Source organism: Canis lupus, chromosome 10 (assembly GCF_048164855.1).
Source record: "Canis lupus baileyi chromosome 10, mCanLup2.hap1, whole genome shotgun sequence".
Taxonomy (NCBI): Eukaryota; Metazoa; Chordata; class Mammalia; order Carnivora; family Canidae; genus Canis; species Canis lupus.
Genome location: NC_132847.1, coordinates 36,556,758 through 36,578,075, shown reverse-complemented (window position 1 = coordinate 36,578,075; position 21,318 = coordinate 36,556,758). Strand labels below are relative to the sequence as shown.

Below are 21,318 nucleotides of genomic sequence, written 5' to 3'. Positions count from 1 at the left end.
TAAGAGTTCCTGATAGAACTTGAAACATGTCGACTCCAAACAAAAGTATACTTGTTTACATCTGAATGTCTCAGGACAGGCAATAAACAACAAAATTATACTGGTGAAAAGGGCATAATACTTTTTCTTTCTAATCCATTTAAAGATTAAACCACTCTGATCTCAAACCTAGATACTTAATTTAAAAAGATGTGGTATATATATATATATATATATATATATATATATATATATATATACACACACAATGGAATAGTACTCAGCCATCAAAAATGACATATTGCCGTTTGCAACCATGTGGCTAGAACTATAGGGTATTACACTAAGTAAAATAAATTGTTCAGAGAAAGACAGTTATCATATGATCTCACTCATATGTGGAATTTAAGAAACAAAACAGAGGATCATAGGGGAAGGGAGAAAAAAAACAAAATCAGAGAGGGAGAAAAACCATAAGAGACTCTTAATCATAGGAAACAAACTGAAGGTTGCTAGAGGGAAAGGAGGTATGAGGTAACTGGGTGATGGAAATTAAGGACATGTGATTTAATAAGCATTGGGTATTATATAAGACTGATGAATCATTAACCTCTACCTCAGAAACTAGTAATGTATTATATGTTAACTAATTGAATTTAAATAAAACCCCCAATTGGTTCTATGCATAAATTGATTCTAATATTTTTGAGCTATAACACTCAGAAATATTTATTTAGCAACTGGCTGGATTAGGCTAGCATCACTGGGCTTTTCCTTCTTGTGTGGAAGAAGCCATGTATGTAGTGCCCCTTTGTGAATTCCTGTACCATATACTCCTTTCTGAGATATATTCGAAATGATTTTTCCCCCTTTTGACAAATGATGAAAAATTTGCACATAAATGTTGATGGGAATCCCTGCATGTCTCTGTTGAGTGACCACTTAAATCCATAAACAAAATTCATAGGATTTGCAAGTATTTATAGTTAGTGACAAAGGAAGGTATGCTGAAAGAATTATCATGCCCCAGAAAGAACCACTAATGACTTTTATCTACCAAATATTTCTGTTTGAAATTTGTCAGATCTTTGTGATATGAAATTATTATTAGTGGTAATAATGTGTTTGTATGGTATTTTATGGTTAGTAATTAATTTAGGTTGATTATATCCATCTATTATTTTTAAGTAGATGAAGAAGAAATTATCTCCATTTTAAGGCAAGGAAACTTAAGTTCAAGAAGTTTCCATGACTTTCCCCAAATCATTCGACTATGTAAGCAGTCTGTTTATTGTGAATTTTTAGACAAAAAGGGCCATGCCCTTGGAAGCCAATTAGAAGTACAGGTAACTTTTGGACAATTATGTGTGATTGTTTTCTATCCAGGAAGAATGTTAAATTCTGTTGCCTTTGGGCTTTATTATCCTTTGAAAACTGAGGCTATTTTGTGTTTTGTAAGGTGGTCATCATGGATGTATTGGTGCCATTCATAGATAGAGTCAGGAACAGTAATAAAGAGGGTCCTTAATGAATCCACTCAGAGGACTTGAACAAAGATATTGTTCCCTAATAAGCCAATAGAAAATAGAATACAGTATTGCATACTTTTTTTACCTTTGATTAAATAAATAAATCTGAGTTTTTATTACCCCATCTACCCTTTAAAGGAAAATATGAAAATAATTTCATGTATACTTATTGTAGAGTTGTTAGCCTGTTTAAATAACAGGGTATCCAGAGCATAAATACATATTTACCTTCATTCATTTATTTACTCTATAAATATTTAAGAAATGCTTTCTATATGCCAGTGCCTATGATAGATGCTTGAGATACGATGATGAACATGACAAAGAAAGTCTCTGTTCAGTTAGAGATTATAGGCAGGGGGTGAAGGCAGACATTAAGTAGATTATCACTGAAATAATTAAAATATGGATATATCTACAAGTAAATGAGGTGCTAAAAGAGAGTAAATGGTAGAAGTCCCTAAATGAGTCTGAGTTGTCTAAGAAGTTTTCCATGAAGAATCCAAATGTAATCTGAAGGAGAGGGTAGGCAAGCCAGGAGCTGAGGCAGGGTCTACAGAGCCACAGGGCAGAGAGAGCATGCAGAGATGGTGCAAAGACCCAAGATGGGAGGAACTCAGTGTCTTTGGGTGAAAAGGCAGTGGGGTGGCAAAGGCCCGCAATTACATGAAGTGAGGCCTAATACATTCCTAATACAGTCCTAGGAAGCTGCTGCTTGTCCCCATATGGCAGTGACTTGATGAAAGCCACATTTTAAAAGGTGAAAGATATACACAATCTAAAGAGAAACAGAGTTATGAAAGCCACATTTTAAAAAGATCACCATGGCTCAAGTGAAGGGGCCTGAAATGTGGGATTGAGAGTATCTGCAGGTTGGACTTGATAACTAAATGTGTAGCAGATACACCAAGTTGAGACCATGAACTCAGAGGCAGAAAGTCCTTCATTCTTGCCTTTTTGGGGTCCCTGGGTGGCTCAGTCAGTTCAGCTTCTGACTCTTGATTTTAGCTTAGGTCATAATCTCAGGGTCAGGAGATCAAGCCCTGTGTCAGCCTCCATGCTTAGCACAGAGTCTGCTTGAGATTCTCTCTCCTTCTTCCTCTGTCCCTCCCCCCAGTCATGCTCTCTCTCTTTCTCAAATAAATAAATTTTTTAAAACATTTTAAAAAAATAAAGGACTTGCCTTTTCAAGTGTCTGGGTGATTCCTTTAGATTCAGAGAGCCAGAGTGATTCCATATTGCTCTTCTTTCCTTTCTACTTAGAGCTTTATTTTCATACAGTGAGAGAAAAATGTTTCATCAAGTTGAAGTCTGGGATTGATTTAATGGTTATGGAGTTTCAGAGTTAACTCAAAATATTTGAAATAAGCTGTTGCTTATTATAAGTTTAGAGAAACTTCCTGGGTGGCAGGAAGTTGAGGGTGGAGGAAAGCTTTGTAATTGCCAAATAATTTGAAATATAAATAACTCTGATGTGGTAAATGTAAATGCATCAGACCACAAGGACCAGATTTCCTCTAGAATATGTGTGAATTTAACGAAGGAGGATAGGGACTTCAGTGAAGACTGATTTGTATTACATTTATATTTTGTCTGTCTAGAAATAAATGAGAGCTTTGAGTCCCAAACCATAACCATACTCTTCCATTTCTACCTAAAATGTCTCTCATGTTGGCCATTTCTTGCAAGATGGTTCATATGGGGAAAAGACACAGCCTGCTTGGCCAAATTCCACGGTTATTGTTTCATGTGTCTGGAAGATTGAAAATGCCTGTCATTCCAACTATGAGCTATGGTTTAACAGTTGGGCAATTTGTCATTGCTTTCTTTTTCTTGAAAACATGCATTCCCCCCAACCAGGTATTCCCTGTAAATGATGAGCTACCAATCCTAAAGACTGACCTCATTCCCATGATGCATTGCTCAGAGGGCGAAGAGGTAGTCATCACCTCTGAATACATTTTTGCTACTGATGTGGACAGTGATGACTTGAAACTGATGTTTGTGATTGCTCAAAAGCCTCAACATGGGGTGGTGAGGAAGGCTGGAGTCACAGTGGATCAGTTCTCTCAGGGAGATGTCATCTCGGGGGCTGTGACGTACAAACACACGGGTAAGTGACCACACGGCGACTAGTGTGTGAGCGGATGCAAGCACCACAACAGTCATAACGCTCCTTTTTGCTGGGGGCTCTGATAATCTAAAAGTCTTAACGCTTGTTTCTGTTAAAAAAAGCAACAACAGTAGCAGCAGCCTGTAACCCATTTTATAAGCATAATCACCATATTTAGAAGGATTTCTGATCTCAGTAACATAGTGAATTTCCAAGAGTGGAGAAGGAGCACCTATTATTGCTGTTTTGTTCCTGATGCTTCTACTGAGACCTTTAATTCACCCTGGGTCGTTTGCATTCCCTTTTTGGTCAATTCAAAAAAGACTTCATTTGACCATCACAGCTTTGGGATCCATAAATCATAGCAGAAATGCCTGAAGTAAGCACCCTAAGATAATTATATTGCTAATTTTAATAGGCATCTGGCTGGCTTGATCCATAGAGCATGGGACTCTTGATCTTGGAGTTATAGGTTCGAGCCCCATTTTGGGCACTGAGATTACTTAATAAAAAAGATTTTTTAAAAAACACAAGTTTACTTGATTACCATCAAGTTCCTAAGGAGTAACTTTTTTGTCTTTTGAATTCCTGAAAAGCAAAGGTGATATCTTATGGTTTTGAATAATCCCACAGCATTAGACAGCAATGAACACAGAGTAATGATACAGTAAAAGCTTGTTTATTAGCATTGTTCTTTCATTTCTGGCATCACATTATATTGTTACCCAGATGGCATTTGTCTGCATGTCAAATGTACAAATAAGAAAAATATTAACTCAGCATCTGTTATCTGCAAGACACACTACTGGGCACTGTGGGCTACAAAGGAGTATAATCCAGACTCAGCTGCAAAGGACTTTCAATTTAAATGGGTAGACAGACTCACTCACGTGTCACATATCTGTACCTCATCAGTCTTTGCCTCTTGCACGTCTTCTGATCTCTGGTTTGAGTGCACTTCCTCGGTAATAATACTGTATACTTCCTCTAAACACTTTTTATTGCCACTCGATTACAGTTTCATGTGTACTCATCCATATGCTGCTCTCGTGTGTAGATTCCATGGGAAGCAGGATGGGGATAGAAGACCAGGTAGGGCACAGGGAATAAGAGGTTTCAGAACTCAAATCACTTCCTTATTTGAAAACACATGGAGAATACAAGCAGTCAGTGTGAGAGCCTTGAGGAACCCAGAGTAGGGAGACTGAGATAGAAAAGGCTTAATTGAAAATGGGGAGGGGGCATATTGTGAAATAGTATTTTTATCTGTACTTTGGAAAACCATGATTTAGTAAGATACCAGTTGTTTTATGGCCAGTTAGTTAGTATGGCACATTTTAATCACTGTGCCGGACATCTCTTGAAAAAATGGTATCCCTTTATCTTCCTAAGTGTGTTTAGTCTTAGGAAGGGTTTCACTGGTTATTGCCCTGTCCTGGGGAGCAGAGTCCACTTGCCCGATGTCTTTCAAGGGTCCACACCTGGGTGCCTCATTCGGATTTCCTCAATAGGTCTCAGATAGACTGGCAGAAAAGGGGCTGTAGCCCGATAACTGTTGGTTTTAATATAAATTTAACATCGGTGGCAGGCTAAAGCAGCATAGATAAATTGGGGGTGAGATGAATCTGTCTTCTCTTCCAGTGCTTTGCTCCAAGTGCTAAACAGCAGGTGTCCATCTTTATATCTCTTCCAGCGTGATGGCCACATAAGGAAGTATGAACTAATTTTTTTTAGAACACTAGGCAAATTACTTGAGATAGATGGGTATTTTGTTGTTGTTGTGTTACTATATTAGCAGAAATACTTCCAATTCAGAAGATGGTTTGTTATTTGAATGATGTGTTTCCTTGTAATGTTCTAGCAATTACTCAATTGGTAATTATTTAGCATTGCCTGGGAGAGAGTATAAGGACCACACAGTACTGGAGGACCTAAAGTTTTAGTGGCTCTGCTTTGCCTTTATGTGTTGATTATAAAGGCTACCTGAGAATAATTTTGTCACCATTATTTTTTTTGCTTTCCATGATGATAAAAATAATACTACATGCCATTAAAAAAAAACTTGGAAAGCATGGAAAATAATAATGAAGTTTTGAAAAATCACCTATCTACTTCTCAAAACTGGTCACTGTTGACATTTCAGTATTACAGTACTTTGTTTTCTTTCTTCTGATCATAAGTTTTTACATAGTTGCCTATCATGTATGTGCAGTTTTGTTAATTACTTTTTTCATTGAGCTTGTGAGCTAAAAATTTATTAAGATATTTATTAAATGTTATGAAGTTCTTGTAAATGTAAGTTTTAATAATTGAATAATATTTGATGATGTAAAGTTACATCATCAGAGAATCTGCTCTTCTCCCAACATTAAACATGAAGTCATTCCAACAAAAATTTTTAAATAACATTGTGGTCAACCATTTTAAATATAAATCACACGCTAAGACTATATTCCATTTGAGGCAGAGAATTCTCCACCCATGATGCTCAGCCTGGCTTTTCTGTAAATGTATCCAACACTTCATTATATTTGAAATTACAGTTACGGAAGGCACTATGTTTGCTTTTTTTTTTTTTTCTTTAAAAAAGCTGTTTATTCTTCCTTGGAATGATTTTTCCACTTCTCTTCTTGGCTCTCTCTCCTTGCAGATTCTCCTTTCTCCATCCCAGTTCTCTCCTTCATCTGCCTGGTAAAGTACTCATCACTTAATGCTCAGGATAAAGCCAGCAGAGCCATCTGGAAAGACTTCTTAGACTTTCTCTGCCATGTGTGCCCTGCCCCCACACCCCTGTCCGCCAGAACTTTCATCTTTCTTCACTTGCAGCTCCGTGTGCATAGTCAGGCTGAGATATAGGAATTTTCCATTTAATTAGTAAAAAAATGAGTTCATGGTGGCAATTTCACATGGTTCCTCTTAATACATACATACACCTGTGATACTCTAACAAGCTGCTTTTCTTTCTTTGCCATGAGATTGTGTCAGTGCCTGGCCCATAATAGGTCTTTTGGCATTTGACATTCTTTTGAACTGATTTTGATGCTTTCAAAATGTCTGCCTGATTCTCTGCTGAAGAACCCAGAACACTAATTATCACACAAGAGCCGTTAAATATATATTTATCAAATGAATGAGGAATAAATAGGCTTTATTCCAATTTATTTTTAAATAAATATGAATAAATGAGAGGCATCTTATAATTGTTACTACTCCTAAACTTAAAGGCAGATTATTTAATTCTAATTCTCTCCACTTCAACTTTATTTTTTCTTACAAGCCCAGTTTTCTCATTCTTCAATCATTGGTTGCTCCGTAATATCATCTCTTGATTTTCCTTGTCATTATTTTAAGTGGGTAGAATAATCCCAAGAACAGTACAGTGTATATTTGACCAATGTGTCTTGTGAAAAGACCAATGACATCCCTGATCTCTTGTGCTCTGGTCTCATCAAAATTCCAAACGAAATTGCTTCCTTCTTGGCACTTTCAATGTTATGCATGAGAATTACCAAAAGCGCATCTGCAGAACATTTCTGTTCCCTGGATCTTCTACCTCTGTGCTGTTAGTTAACCAAGAGCAGATTGGCTGGTTTGCTGATAAACTATCTAATCCTCACATTTTTTTCCCTTCTACCTCTTGCTGCTTCAGTTGGGGCCATATTAAATCCCACATGCATACCCCTAAAGAGTAAAAGGAAAACAAAAATAAATGCCACCTTTTTCCCCATGTCCTGTTGCCCTTTTGTTAATGTCTTGGCTATTATTTAATAAGGAAAATATTGAAACGAATGACAAAAATGTGGCTCATCTTTCTATTTCACCTTCCCAGCTTCTTCCGTTGCTCCTAACTGTGGTGGCATGGTTGATGGTTGTTCGTTTAAGGTAGTTGATGTAAATGGGAAGACAATCCAGTTGGAAGGACAAGGGTGCCTTCTGCTCTCCCTGAGGTTGGTCCTAACACTAGACAATCAGGAAGGAAGAATGAAACCATCACTAGTCAAGCTTTTTGCCTCTCCTTGTTCATTTGTGAACTGTCAGACCCTTGTTAGCCTCTTTTTTGCCCCTCCATATGGTGAGAGATGGCTGGCCAGGATTTCACCAGAGGCAACAGATGGGCAAGCATTTTTTCATTATTTTCACAACTATTTCCTTTCATAGAGATAAAATTGAATTTTGCAGGTTACCCACCTAGATTTCCTTCCTTGCCATTGTACACATGTAGTAGAGAGGTAAGTTGGTTTCATCTTAGTATTCTATATTTTTATAGAGTCAGTTTTCAACTGTAGTTGTGTCTTCCAGGTGGTGAGATTGGCCTGGTGCCTTGTTTTGATACCATTACATTGGTGGTTTCGGATGAAGAAGCTGGCCCTTTTGTGAATGGCTGTTGCTACAATGGGCCTCATCCATCTATTCCTCTTCATGAGTCCTTTCCAGTGTATGCCCTCAACATCACAGTACATCCAGTGGACAACCAGTCACCTTCAATCGCAATAGGTGACAATGTTTTTTTTCTACTAATGTTCCATCATCTCATCTGTGTCATACCTGTGGTTTAGTGAAGAATTGAACTTGAATTATAGTTAAAATAGGAAACTACCATGCAGAATTGTCTGAGAATTGCCTCAACACAAATTTGCAGAAAACTCCATATGTTTAAAAGATTACAAGGCAAAAGAATTTATTTGTTTAAAAATATGGATAATTCTGTATGGAGAGAGAATGTGTGTTAGTGAGTGAGTGTGTGTGTGTGTGTGTGTGTGTGTGGGAGGGGATGAGGACAACATTGGAATCCTCAAATACTCTGGTTTTATTTCACGTGGGAAAATATCATTTGCCTGCTAGAGAGGGAGTAATTTATTTTATCCATAATAATTTCTATTAGAGTAGAATGAAAATACCAGAGAGACCATTTATATACATTTAACCTTATTTGCTTTTTAGAAAGTCATCGCTTCATAGGCATTATGTATATGTTTTGTCTCTTAGAAAAAAAATACAAGCATATGTATGGATGTTATTGTAATTTGCAAACTATCTCCCAAGCAATGTTCTGGAAAGGAAGCATTATCCCTGCAGAATAATTAAGCACCAAGGCATGAAAAAATGTTCGTTATGAGCAATTCATAATAGCTCGCAGGCAATTAACGCTCTGACAAACAGAGGTAACAACTGATCTTGAGGAGTACATAAACTACATTTAGTGGCTTATCATTAAAACAGTTTGGCAGTTCTTATTTTCATTTGTCACTTCTATAGACACACAAGGGAAATCAGAGTTCCTTGAGAATGACTAAAGGGCTGTACTAGAGCATTTAGTATTTCTGCTGTCTTTCCATTATTGTTTGGCTTGCTTGTCCAAGAAAAAAAATATAATTCCACAAGTCAAATTAAATTCCACCCATTACCCCCGAATATTTTCACTGTAAGGAGAAATTATGCCAAAGGAAATGAACAACTCCCATGGAAGTATATTTGCATATGGGAGGCTTCTCTGAATTGGAATTGCAATCACTCCCTTTTGTCTTCACTATTCTGATTAGAGGATTTCACGCTAAGTCATAATTGCGTTATTATTTGCATGCAGGTACCATGTTTGTGGTAGATGAGGGTTTCTCCGCAGCCGTTACCATTAACCATTTGTCCGCCACTGACCCTGACACTGCAACAGATGACTTGGAATTTGTTTTGGTTTCTCCTCCCCAGTTTGGCTACCTTGAAAACACACTTCCTTCTGCAGGTTTTGAAAAAAGCAATATGGGCATAAGCATAGGTAAGTCATTACTTTGTGACCAGAGATAACCCACCTATGTCTACAGATCTCACTGGCCAGATCATGCTCAATGGCTGGGTAGGAACTTAAAAATGTTCAAAACATTATGTACACTCAAGATATTATTATTATTATAGTGGATACTTTTGAATATTATTGTTTCTCATTTTGATTTTCAATTTGAATTGCCCCATGTATGTGAGTTACTTCAAAATAAGTGGAGATTTCACTTATGAAAACTCTAAGAATAAATATGGAAGAAAGAATGTTTTAAAAGACCTTCATTGCAACACGAAATACTGTAATAGAATTTAGATTTATCTTGAAGTTGGATTTATCTTTGATAGATTTATTCTATCAAATCTGGTGGGAGCTCATAAGTCTCCTTCTCTCAATCTTTTAGCATTTTTAATAGACATTGGTAGAAAAGATTAGGACATGTATCATGGGTGTAACAGAGAGAGAGCCTGAAATGTTGAAGGTGATGGCTTTAATTTTGAAACTAAAATGTGTCTCAGATATTTATTTTTATTTTTAAAGATTTTATTTATTTATTTGAGAGAGTTCAGAGCTAGAGAGAAAGAAAGAACACAAGCAAGTGGAGCAGGAGAGGAAGAAACAGACTCACCACTGAGCAGGGACCCAGTGTGGGGCTCGATGCCAGGACCCCCGGATCATGACCCAAGCCGAAGGCAGACTCTTAACCAACCGAGCCATCCAGGAGCCCTGTGTATCAGATATTTAAATAGCTCTTGTATTTCAGGCAATAACAACCAAAACAAAAACAGACATCAAAACCAAAACTATTCAAATACAACACCATTTATTTATTCAAAGACAACACTTTAGAAATAAATGAACTAAACTATTCTTTAAGTACCTTTGAGGCATATCCAGTTTAAATATGAGAGAGGCTAGTTTTACGATTAATTGCACTAATAGAATGACTGACTGCATAGGAAAAAAAAGATCCAACTACATGCTGCCTACAAGAGACTAACTTCAGCTTCAAGGGCACACAGGCTCAAAATGAAGGGATGGAAACAATATTCCATGCAAATGGAAACCAATAGAGAGAAGGGGTACTTATAACCGATAAAATAGACCTTCAGTCAAAACTGAAACAAGAGACAAAGGTCACTGTAAAATGATAAAGGGGTCATTTCATCAAGTGAATATAATAATTGTAAATTTATGTGCATACAACACTGGAGCACCCTATATTTAAAAATATACCAACAGATCTGAAGGAAGTAATGGCAATAATGCAGTAATAGTAGGGGACTTCAGTACTCTACTTTCAACAATGGATAGATCATCTGGACAGAAAATCAATAGGGAAACAGTGGAATTAAACTGTACATTAGACCAAATGAACCCAGTGGACAAATACAGTAGTACATTCCATCCAACAGAAGCATAATACACAGTTTTCTCAAGCATGTATGGAACATTCTCCAGGATAGATTATATGAAGTGTCACAAAACAAGTCTTAGCAAATTTTAAAAGATTGAAATCATACCAAATATTTTTTCTGACCATAATAGTATGAAATTAAAATCAATAAAAGGAGGAAAAGTAGAAAATTCACAAATATGTGTAAATTAAGATACTGCTGAACAACCAATGAATGGGTCAAAGATGAAATTTTCTACAAGTCCTGAGTTCTGATCACAAGGGAAATTTTTTTTCTTTTTTTTCTTTCTCTTTTAATTGTATCTATATGAGAAGACGGATGTTAGCAAAACCTTTGTGGCAATCATTTCACAATACATGTAAACCAAACCATCATGCTCTACACAGTGATGTATGCCAATTATTTCTTAATAAAACTGGGAAAAAGAAATTTTAAAAATTTTGAAACAAAATGCAAGCACAACACACCAAAATATCTGAAATTCAGCAAAAGCAGTGTTAAAAGGGAAGTTTATAGTGATAAGTACTTAAATTAAAAAAAAAACAAAAAACAACAACTCAAATAAACAACCTAACTTTATAACTCAAAGAACTAGAAAAATATAAACAAAATAAGTCGGGACGCCTGGGTGACTCAACAGTTTAGCGCCTGCCTTCGGCCCAGGGCATGATCCTGGAGTCCTAGGATCGAGTCCTGCATCGGGTTCGTTCCCTGCATGGAGCCTGCTTCTCCCTCTGCCTGTGTCTCTGCCTCTCTCTCTCTCTCTGTCTTTCATGAATAAATAAATACAATCTTTTAAAAAATCTTTAAAAATAAAAAGAACAAAATAAGTCCAAAGTTGGCAGAAAGAAGGAGACAACAAAGATTATGGTAAAAGTAAGTGAAATAGAGATTAAAAAAACAATAGAAAAGATTAATGAAACTAGGACATGGTCTTTCAGAAGCATAAACAAAACCTCAAAAGCAAAAGCAAACCTTCACCTAGACTTACCATGAAACAGAGACAACTCAAATAAAATTTGAAATGAAAGAAGAGATATTACAGCTGATACCACAGATATACAAAAGATCGTAAAGAGACTACTATGAACAATTATACATCAACAAATTAGACAACCTAAAAGAAAAAGATTAATTCCTAGGAACAGACAACCTACCAAGTCTGAATCATGAAGAACTAGAAACCTTGAAAAGACTGATAACAAATAAAGAGATTTAATCAGTAATCCAAAACAACCTAACAAAGAAAATCCCAGAACCAGATATTTTTACAGGTTCTATCAAAATTTTAAAGAAAAATTAACAGTATTCTCAAATTCTTGCAAAAAATTGAATAGAAGGGAAAACTCCCAAACTCATTTTATAAGACCAGCATTACCCTGATACCAAAACCAGGTAAGGATACCATTAAAAAAACCACAAACCAACAATATCCCTGAAGAATATAGATGTAAAAATTTCTCCCAAAATATTAACAAACTGAATTCAGTAGCACATTAAAAGAATCATACACCATGATCAAAAGGAAATTATACCTAAGATAGTAAGGATAGTCAACATATGCAAAGCAATAAATATGATACACCAAATTGATAGGAAGATACAAATTCTATGATGATCTCTATAGATGCTGAAAAGGCATTTGATAAAATTCAACAATGTTTTATGATAAAAACTCTCAACAAATTGGGTATAGAAGGAACATACCTAAACATAATAAAGGCCGTATGTGATAAATTCACAACTAGCATCATACTTAGCAGTGAAAGGTTAAAAACTTTCTAAGATGACCAAAACAAGTGTGCCCATGCTTACTGTTCCTATTCAACATAGTACTGAAAGTCCCAGCCAGAGTAATTAGGCAAGAAAAAGAAATAAAAAGCATCAAAATAAAAGGGAGAAGTAAAATTGGCTCTGTTTGTGAATGATATTATATGGAAAATTTTTAAAGATTTTACCAAAAACCTGTTAGAACAACTCAGCAAATTAAGTAGTTTTAGGATACAAAATCAGGGATCCCTGGGTGGCGCAGTGGTTTGGCGCCTGCCTTTGGCCCAGGGCGCGATCCTGGAGACCCGGGATCGAATCCCACGTCGGGCTCCCGGTGCGTGGAGCCTGCTTCTCCCTCTGCCCATGTCTCTGCCTCTCTCTCTCTCTCTCTGGGTGTGTGACTATCATAAATAAATAAAAAAAATTAAAAAAAAAAGGATACAAAATCAACAGAAAAAGATCAGTTGTATTCTATACATCAATGATGAACTATCTGAAAAAGAAATAAAGAAAACAATTTCATTTACAATAGCATAGAAAACAATAAAATGCTTAGGAATAAGTTTAACCAAGAAACTGAAAGACTTATACACCAAAAACTTTAAGACAGAGTTGATATCCTGATGGAAGAAATTGTAAAAGGCATAAACAAATGGAAAGATATATTCATGAATTGAAAGTGTTAATGTTGTTAAAAAGTCCATACTACCCAAAGCCATCTATAGATTCAAGGCAGTCACTACCAAAATTCAAATGACATTTTTCACAGAAGTAGAACAATCGATCCTAAAAGTCTTTTGAACCACAAAAGATCTTAAATTGCCAAAGCAATTTTGAGAAAGAACAAAGCTGAAGTCATCATGTTTTCTGATTTCAAACTGAATTACAAAGCTATAGTGATCAAAACAGGATGGCATTGACATAAAAACAGGCACATAGATCAATAGAACAGTATAGAGAACTCAGAAGTAAAACGACTCATATTTGGTCATTTAATTTACATCAAAGGAGCCAAGAATATACACTGGGAAAAGGACAATAAATGGTGTTGGGAAAATTGGACAGCCACACACAAAGGAATGAAAATGACCAACCAATGACTTACACTGTACAAAAAATTATCTCAAAATAGATTAAAGACTTCAAACCTGAGATTGTAAAACTCCTAGAAGAAAACATACGTGGTAAGTTCCTTGACATAGGGTTTGGCAATGTTTTTTTGGATTCAACACCAAAAGCAAAGGCAACAAATGCAAAAATCAACAAAGAAAGACCACATCAAACTAACAGACTTCTGCAGAGCAAAAGAAACATTCAACAAAATGGAAAGGCAACCTGCAGAATGGGAGAAAATATTTGTACGCCATATATCTGATAAGGGATTTATGCCTAAAATGTATAAGGTACTCAGGCAACTCAATAGCAAAGGAGCCCAAATAATCTGATTTTAAAATGGGCAGAAGACTTGAGTAGACATCTCTCCGAAGAAGACAGACAAATGGCAAACAAGTATGCGAAAATGTGCTCAGCATCACTCATCATCAGGGAAATGTCAGTCTAAACCACAATGAGACGTCACCTCCCACCTGTTAGAATAGCTTTTATCAAAAAGACAAGAGATAACAAATGATGGTGAGGATGTGGAGAAAGGTAACACTTGTGCACTGTTGGTAGGAATGTAAATTAGTACAGCCACTATGGAGATTTCTCAAAAAATTAAGAATGGAACTGCCATGTGATCCAGCAATTCCATTTCTGGGTATATATCGAAAGGAAATGAAAATGGGGTATCAAAGAGATATCTATACTCCCATGTTCATTGCAACATTATTCACAATAGCCAACACATGAAAACAACCTAAGTGATCAGTGATGGATGAATGGATAAAGAAAATGTGATCTTGGGGCAGCCCAAGTGGCTGAGCGGTTTAGCACTGCCTTCAGCCCAGGGCCTGATCCTGGAGACCTGGGATCGAGTCCCACGTCGGGCTCCCTGCATGGAGCCTTCTTCTCCCTCTGCCTGTGTCTCTGCCTCTCTCTCTATCTCTCATGAATAAATAAATAAAATCTTTTTTTTTTTTTTTAAAGAAAATGTGATCTAAACACATAATAGAATAGTATTCTGCTGTAACAAGAAGGAAATCCTGTCATTCTCAACAACACACATGGACCTTGCGGGCATTATGCTAAGTGAAATACATTAGGGAAAGACAAATACCATATGATCTCACTTATATGTGGAATCTAAGACCATTAAACTCAAAGAAACAGTAGAATAGTGGTTACCAGGGGCTGAAGGGTGGGGGAAATGGAGAGATGTTGGTTAAAAGGTGCAAATTTATGTAAAATCCAGGGATTTGAGGTACAGCATGGTGACTATAGTTAATACTCTATTATATACTTGAAAGGTGATTTGAAAGTAGAGTTTTAATGTTCTCACTATGACAACAACAAAATGGTAATCACATGAAGTGAATGATGTGTTAACTAAACTTATTGTAACATTTTATAGTATGTGTATATCAAATCATGACATTGTAAAACTTAAACTTACAATGTCATATGTCCGTTATATCTCAGTAAAGCTGGGAGAAGAGATTTATTGCATTAAAGGTATGCAATTTGGCCTGCGACCTAATGCTCAACCTAGAGCATTTTTCTCTTTTGATTTAAGGTAATGTCAAAATACCAAAACAGCTAATTCCATTCAATCCAACCTGTTGCTTGACATCAATTAGGCAAGTGATTGACTGACTCTTGTTTTGCGTTTACATGAAAGAGATAGTCTCTTTCTTATTCAAGTATTATAAGAATTCTTCATATAGGAGCAGTGGTTTTAATCAAGGGAAGGTCTCTCTTACATTCGTTCCAACTATATAAAGAACAGTCATGAAGTCCCTACACATCCTGCTTAGCAGTTATCGGCCTTCTGTTCTCCATGCAAATTTTATTCCTTCCTTATGGTTTATGGATATCTGTTTTTATGTTGATGGCTGACAGACATTATAGCAGCTCCTGATACCTAATTCTGAAGTCAGCCGTGATGATATCTTATTTGCTTTTCTGAGAAATAGGCTATTGGGTTAAGGATTAAGAGCCAGTTGCTTGGGAAAAAATGTTTTTCTTATTTACCTGCTCCCTGTTGATGTGCTCTAGCTTCGTTCCCGTGGAGAGACATGAAGGCTTTGCACATTAACTATGTGCAGGCTAGGCATCTAAGGATGGAACCGACGGCTGACCAGTTCATGGTGTATGTCACAGATGGGAAGCAACGCTCCTTGGAGATACCATTTTACATTATAATCAACCCCATGAATGATGAAGCTCCTGACTTTGTAGTGCAGAATATTACTGTAAGAAAGATAACAGAATTTTCCATTTCTTTTTTTTATCATTTTCTGATTTTATTATGCACTTAATACATTAAGTTGATAAGGAATGGGGAGAGCAGTAATCTATATTATATAATGCAATTACTTGAAAAATATTATCCTAATAATAATGATGGTATGATTATAAGTGCTAACATATAGAATTGCATGGATGCAATTAAGTTGCATATATATAGGATGGAGTACTTACTAGGTTGTAGGTACTATTTCAAGTCCTTTACATGTGCTTGTTTTTAGTACTTACAAGGTTTTTAGGATGATGGTATTATTATGCCTTTTAGTAGCTAAAAAAAAAAAATGAGGCACAATGAGGTTAATTTATTGGCCCAAGATCACAGAACTTGGAAATAAGTGGCATATAGGGAATGGTACATAGGGGATTTGCACCCAGGCAGTTTGATTCCATAGCATGGCCTCTTAACCAAAGGACTCTTAATTCACATATATAAGGCATCTTTTTATATAGCTACTTTTTAAAAGATTTATTTATTTTGCTAGAAAAGGAGAGAGAGAGAGAGAGAGAGAGAGAATATGAGTGGGAGAGGCAGAGGGAGAGAGGCAGGGAGAGAATCCTCAATCAGACTCTGCTGAGCTTGGAGCCTGACACAGGGCTCCATCTCACTACTCTGAGATCAGGGCCTGACCCGAAAGCAAGAAACCACCTGTGCACCCCTTTATATAGCTATTTATAAAGATATATGGAATGAAAAAATTCAATTTGAATCATTTTTTATGTAGTTTTAAAGCTATCTTTCTATGATGTTTGTTTTATTTAAAAATTCAGATAGTTAAAATGGCCATGATATCACTTCTCAGATAACACCCGTTGTCCTAATTCACATGTATTAAAGCATATTTTTATGTAGCTGTTTTCTAAAAGCTATTTTTATACTGTCTTTAAAAATGTAATAATATGGGCAGCCTGGGTGGCTCAGGGGCTTAGCCCCGCCTTCAGCCCCAGAGCCTGATCCTGGAGATCTGGGATTGAGTCCCATGTCGGGCTCCTTGTATGGAGCCTGCTTCTCCCTCTGCCTGTGTCTGCCTCTCTCTCTCTCTCTCCTGAATAAATAAAGTATAAAATAAAATAAAAGTATAATAATAAAAATACATGGTCATGCAATTTAGAATAGTGAAAAACATATGCAATGAAATATGGCAGTCTCTCTCTTCTGTAGCCTCTACCTACAGCCACTCCCATTGATTGAGTTTTAGTAATTCTTCAAAAATAACTTGTGCACATGCCAGTGATTTGTGTGTATGTGTGTGTGTGTATAATATATATGCAATTTTTCTGTATTTACTTATAAATCAGGGATCCTATTATGCCTACTATTCTGCTTTTAAAAAATCTAATTAGGGAATCCGTGGGTGGCTCAGTGATTTAGTGCCTGCCTTCAGCCCAGGGCGTGATCCTGGAGTCCCGGGATCGAGTCCCACATCAGGCTCCCTGCATGGAGCCTGCTTCTCCCTCTGCCTGTGTTTTGTCTCTGCCTCACTGTCTTTCTGTGTCTCTCATGAATAAATAAGTAAAATCTTTTTTAAAAAATCTATTTAAATATATTGGAAACCTTTTCATATCAGCATAATAATCTTTTAAAACAATTCTATTTTTTACATATGATTAATTAAGACATGTGTACCACAAATCTTGGTTAAACGGATCAGCATAGGCTTTGGAGTAAGAGGGACTTGGGTGCTGCCGTTTACTGGTTGTAGGGTCCTGGATAAATTATTTCTCTCTATCTTTCTGTTTCCTTATCTGCAAACTGTGTATCAAATCCTTAAGGGGTACCTATGATGATCAATGTCGTCAGGCTCATACTAGACCCTTAATAAATAGGTACTGTTTGTATTATTGCTGTTATGTTGGGCATCTTTTTTCGGACATTTACCAAAGCAAATATTATCTATTTTGAAACCATTATCTAGTCTTATTTGTCACTAAATATTATCAAATTCTAAATACAAAAGGCTTCATTTGATCTGAATTTTCTACTGTCTCTTCATGGTATATGAGAGTCATCTCATGAAGAGATTTAAGAGCCAGCTCCTATACTTCCTCTTCTGTTGGCACATGAGTTTCTCTAGAGAGCACTTCAGTAATTACGAGAGAGAGGAAAAACTCTACAAATGAGTCTTCTATACCTACCTCTATTGTCACGCATCTATCAAGAGTTGGAGTTTCTGAAATAATTAGGCCACTGGGAAATTGTCCCTTGCTCTTCTTGGAAAGTAATCATACTTATATTACCTGTTCACTCCTTAGGGAAGCTGTTGAAGAGTAACAAATATGGAGGCCCATGTATTACTGGCAGAGCTGACTTTCATCTTTAAATGATTTTAAAAATAGTCATATTTAGCTTTTTTGGGGAAAAGTGTATTTCTTGTAGACAGTTGAGCTTCCATCAAGTTGGGCTGCAACTTGCAAAAAACGATGAGGTTTTAGTTTAAGATATTATAATCCATTTCAAACTGCTCTTCTAGTGAGTTGCTGCATTTTGTGTATATTGATCTAAACCTTTCATTTGTGATCTCAATAGATTCATTGTGCAAAAAAGAATCCCAATTTTTCCAATGAAATGTCCCAGTTATATTGTAAAGTAATTTACCATTTTCTAAATAAGAAAGCCATATATATAGTGAGCCCAAGTCCTAAGCTTGATTGAAAAGCTTGATATTTTAGGTTGCTTTATTAAAATTCTTGGAGAAAAAGGCAAGTCACCATCAAAGATGATTTCACAATTACATCATTGCACATTAAATTATGATGCCATCTTAGTCCTCAGTAAGGACTAAGATACAAGAAACCAGCATCATTTTAGCCCAAGTATCAGAATGGCAAGTGATTCTTCTTCACTTCACTAGACACTGGTAGCAGGAAGGCTGTCTCAGTAAGAGAGGCTGCAGAGAAAGGGCATTTTCACAAATCTAACCAATATGTATCCTTTAAGGCTACATGCCCACTCTACCATGAAGACATCTCTGGTCTTCTCCACCCTTTTGCACTTCTTGTTTGTCTATATTTAGTAGCCCTAAATAATTTTCTTCCTTGCATTATAATTATTGATGGACAGGCCTTCATGGTTTCATCTGACTTTGATTCTTTAGAATCTTCTTATTCCCCACAGCATGAGACCCAGTGCATTGCAGATTACCGATAAGCATCTGTTAAGTGTATACACTCTGATTGTTTAAATCTTGCTATGTTTCAAAAGAGGAAACAAGTATTTCTTTGTTCTCTTTATTCTTGCCATGAGAAAAAGATTGAGACAGCTAAGTACCATGTCAAGTTATAAATGGCTAGATCCCACCCGAAATGAAAATAGTCAGTTCTCTTTGTCCTTAAAGGATTATAAAACCTGAGGTGGGGGATAGGGGTGGGAGGAGTTATTTCAGGAAAATTGAGGCATAAGGACTGTGGAGAGGTGCGGGACCCAGAATTAAACTAAACACTATTATGTATCCAGAAGCATCCTTCTCAATTATTGTTGATTACAATTGAAATACAGAAGGTTTTCCTGCAATGGCAAAATAGAAACATAAAATACCCCTGGTGCACAGAACACACATTCGTACCATTTCTAATGCAGAAAAGAGAATTGTGAAAGCAACATGGTTCAGGAAGTTAAAATAACAGATTAGGATCTGAAGGTGAAGGGTCTACATTTAGTTTTACAGTTGAACTCTTGACTTCCGGAAAGCAAGCATTCTTTTGATTGCTTTTCCCCTGATTTTTGAATTATCAGGAAAAAAGGTGTGTGTGTGTGTCCTTAATGGTAATGAATAAACTGCTTTGAAATCTTCAGAGAAAACCTGAGAGAGATTAATAGATTTATCCTTTTCTTCTAAGCTCATGTTAAACAAGCTATTTCTTTTTATGACTCATTACACATAAATTTCAGAGAAAATTTGCAGTAGGATATCTTAAACTTATTTCTTTTGAGCAATTTGCTAAAAGAAAGACAAATTTTAGTTCTACACAACTGACTTTCTGACTTGCTTTTGCTTAGGTGTGTGAGGGTCAGATGAAAGAACTGGAATCCTCCACCATCAATGCAGCTGACCTGGATGTTCCCAAAGACCCCTTGCTGTTCAGCATCACTCATAAACCACGCCATGGCCTCCTCATCAACAGGGTGTTTAGCAAAGACTTTCCTCAAAATAAGCAGTCTGTCAACCCTGGCCAGAAGCACGAACTTGTTCAGAACTTTTCCTTGGAACTTCTCAAGAAAGGTAGATTATGTTCTATTTATATTCATTTATTTTTGTTGATTTAATAATGTTGTCCATAAAAGATAATAATAAATCTTATATATAGGAAGTGAAGAAATAGCATTCAACTGCTTTATTCATTTATCCCTCAAGGGTTTTCTCTGGGCTCTGGGTTAATATAGGGCATGAAGCCTTAGAGATAGTGGGTAGTTGAAAAGGAGATATGTTTTCTTTCACTTTGGGAGCATCACTAAAAATGATATTTGTGGGGCACTGGGATGGCTCAGTCAGTAAGTGTCTGACCCTTGATTTTGTCTCAGGTCATGATCTTGTGGTTGTGGGATTGCGCCCTACATTGGGCTCCATGCTCAGTGGGGAGTCGGCTTGAGATTCTCTCTTTCCTCTCCCTCTACCCCTTCCCCTGCTCATGCTCTCCCTCTCTCTCAAGGAAATAAATAAATCTTTAAAGAAAATGACATTTGTGCATTTGTGATTTGGGGTATTTTAGCTCCAACTTTTTCATGTTGTAATAAAAAATTCCTTTTTAAAACTACTGAGATCATGGAACCTAAATTTGAAGAGATTTGTCGGCCAAAATTTCTATGTTTGAAACAAATATAGAACCACATATAATAGCTCATTATTCTCTGTGGAGATAATTTGTTCTTTAAGGAAGTGACACATTGGAATAGCAGCCTGAATTATTTTTTAATTACTCTTTTTAAAAAATCAATTTTATCCCATTTTCCAAATATAAACATACTTTTAGACGTAGGAGAAAAGGGTGGTTCTAGAATCACTGCCTACTTTCACTCTCCTTCCTGCCTTCACATATTGTTTCCCCAATCTGAACCCTGTTTGCTAGGCTAACCAACACCATGCCTTCAGAACCAGGTAACTTCTGACCTCCCCGTGGAGCCTCCCCCTACACCAGGCTTTCTAGACCATCTCTTTCCCATGCTGGCTCCATCCAGCACTGGTTCAGCACTTTTTAAATTTTTCCATTCCCCAGCCAGGGCAAGCTCTCTGCCCCAAAGTTTATTTTGTAATAGTTGTACAGTGTCCTGGCACGTTTGAATTTGAAAAGTTAATTCATATATTTCTCAGTTTTTATCAATTGCAAAGAAAGAAATTC

At 36.5% G+C, this 21,318-nt stretch overlaps 1 protein-coding gene across 8 annotated transcripts in view; it reads left to right on the top strand.

The window, feature by feature from the left end:
* FREM1 (FRAS1 related extracellular matrix 1) overlaps nt 1-21,318 on the top strand; it is a 165,256-nt gene that overhangs the window by 75,242 nt on the left and 68,696 nt on the right. For all 8 annotated transcript variants that reach the window (XR_012037985.1, XM_072841396.1, XM_072841398.1 and 5 more), the window contains exons 16-20: nt 3,369-3,621; nt 7,921-8,115; nt 9,206-9,391; nt 15,736-15,932; nt 19,982-20,204. Coding sequence is in view for 7 of the 8 variants with exons in the window: in XM_072841396.1 (XP_072697497.1) it covers nt 3,369-3,621; nt 7,921-8,115; nt 9,206-9,391; nt 15,736-15,932; nt 19,982-20,204 (1,054 nt within the window). In the remaining variant the exon portion in view is untranslated. The remainder of the gene's footprint in view (nt 1-3,368; nt 3,622-7,920; nt 8,116-9,205; nt 9,392-15,735; nt 15,933-19,981; nt 20,205-21,318) is intronic.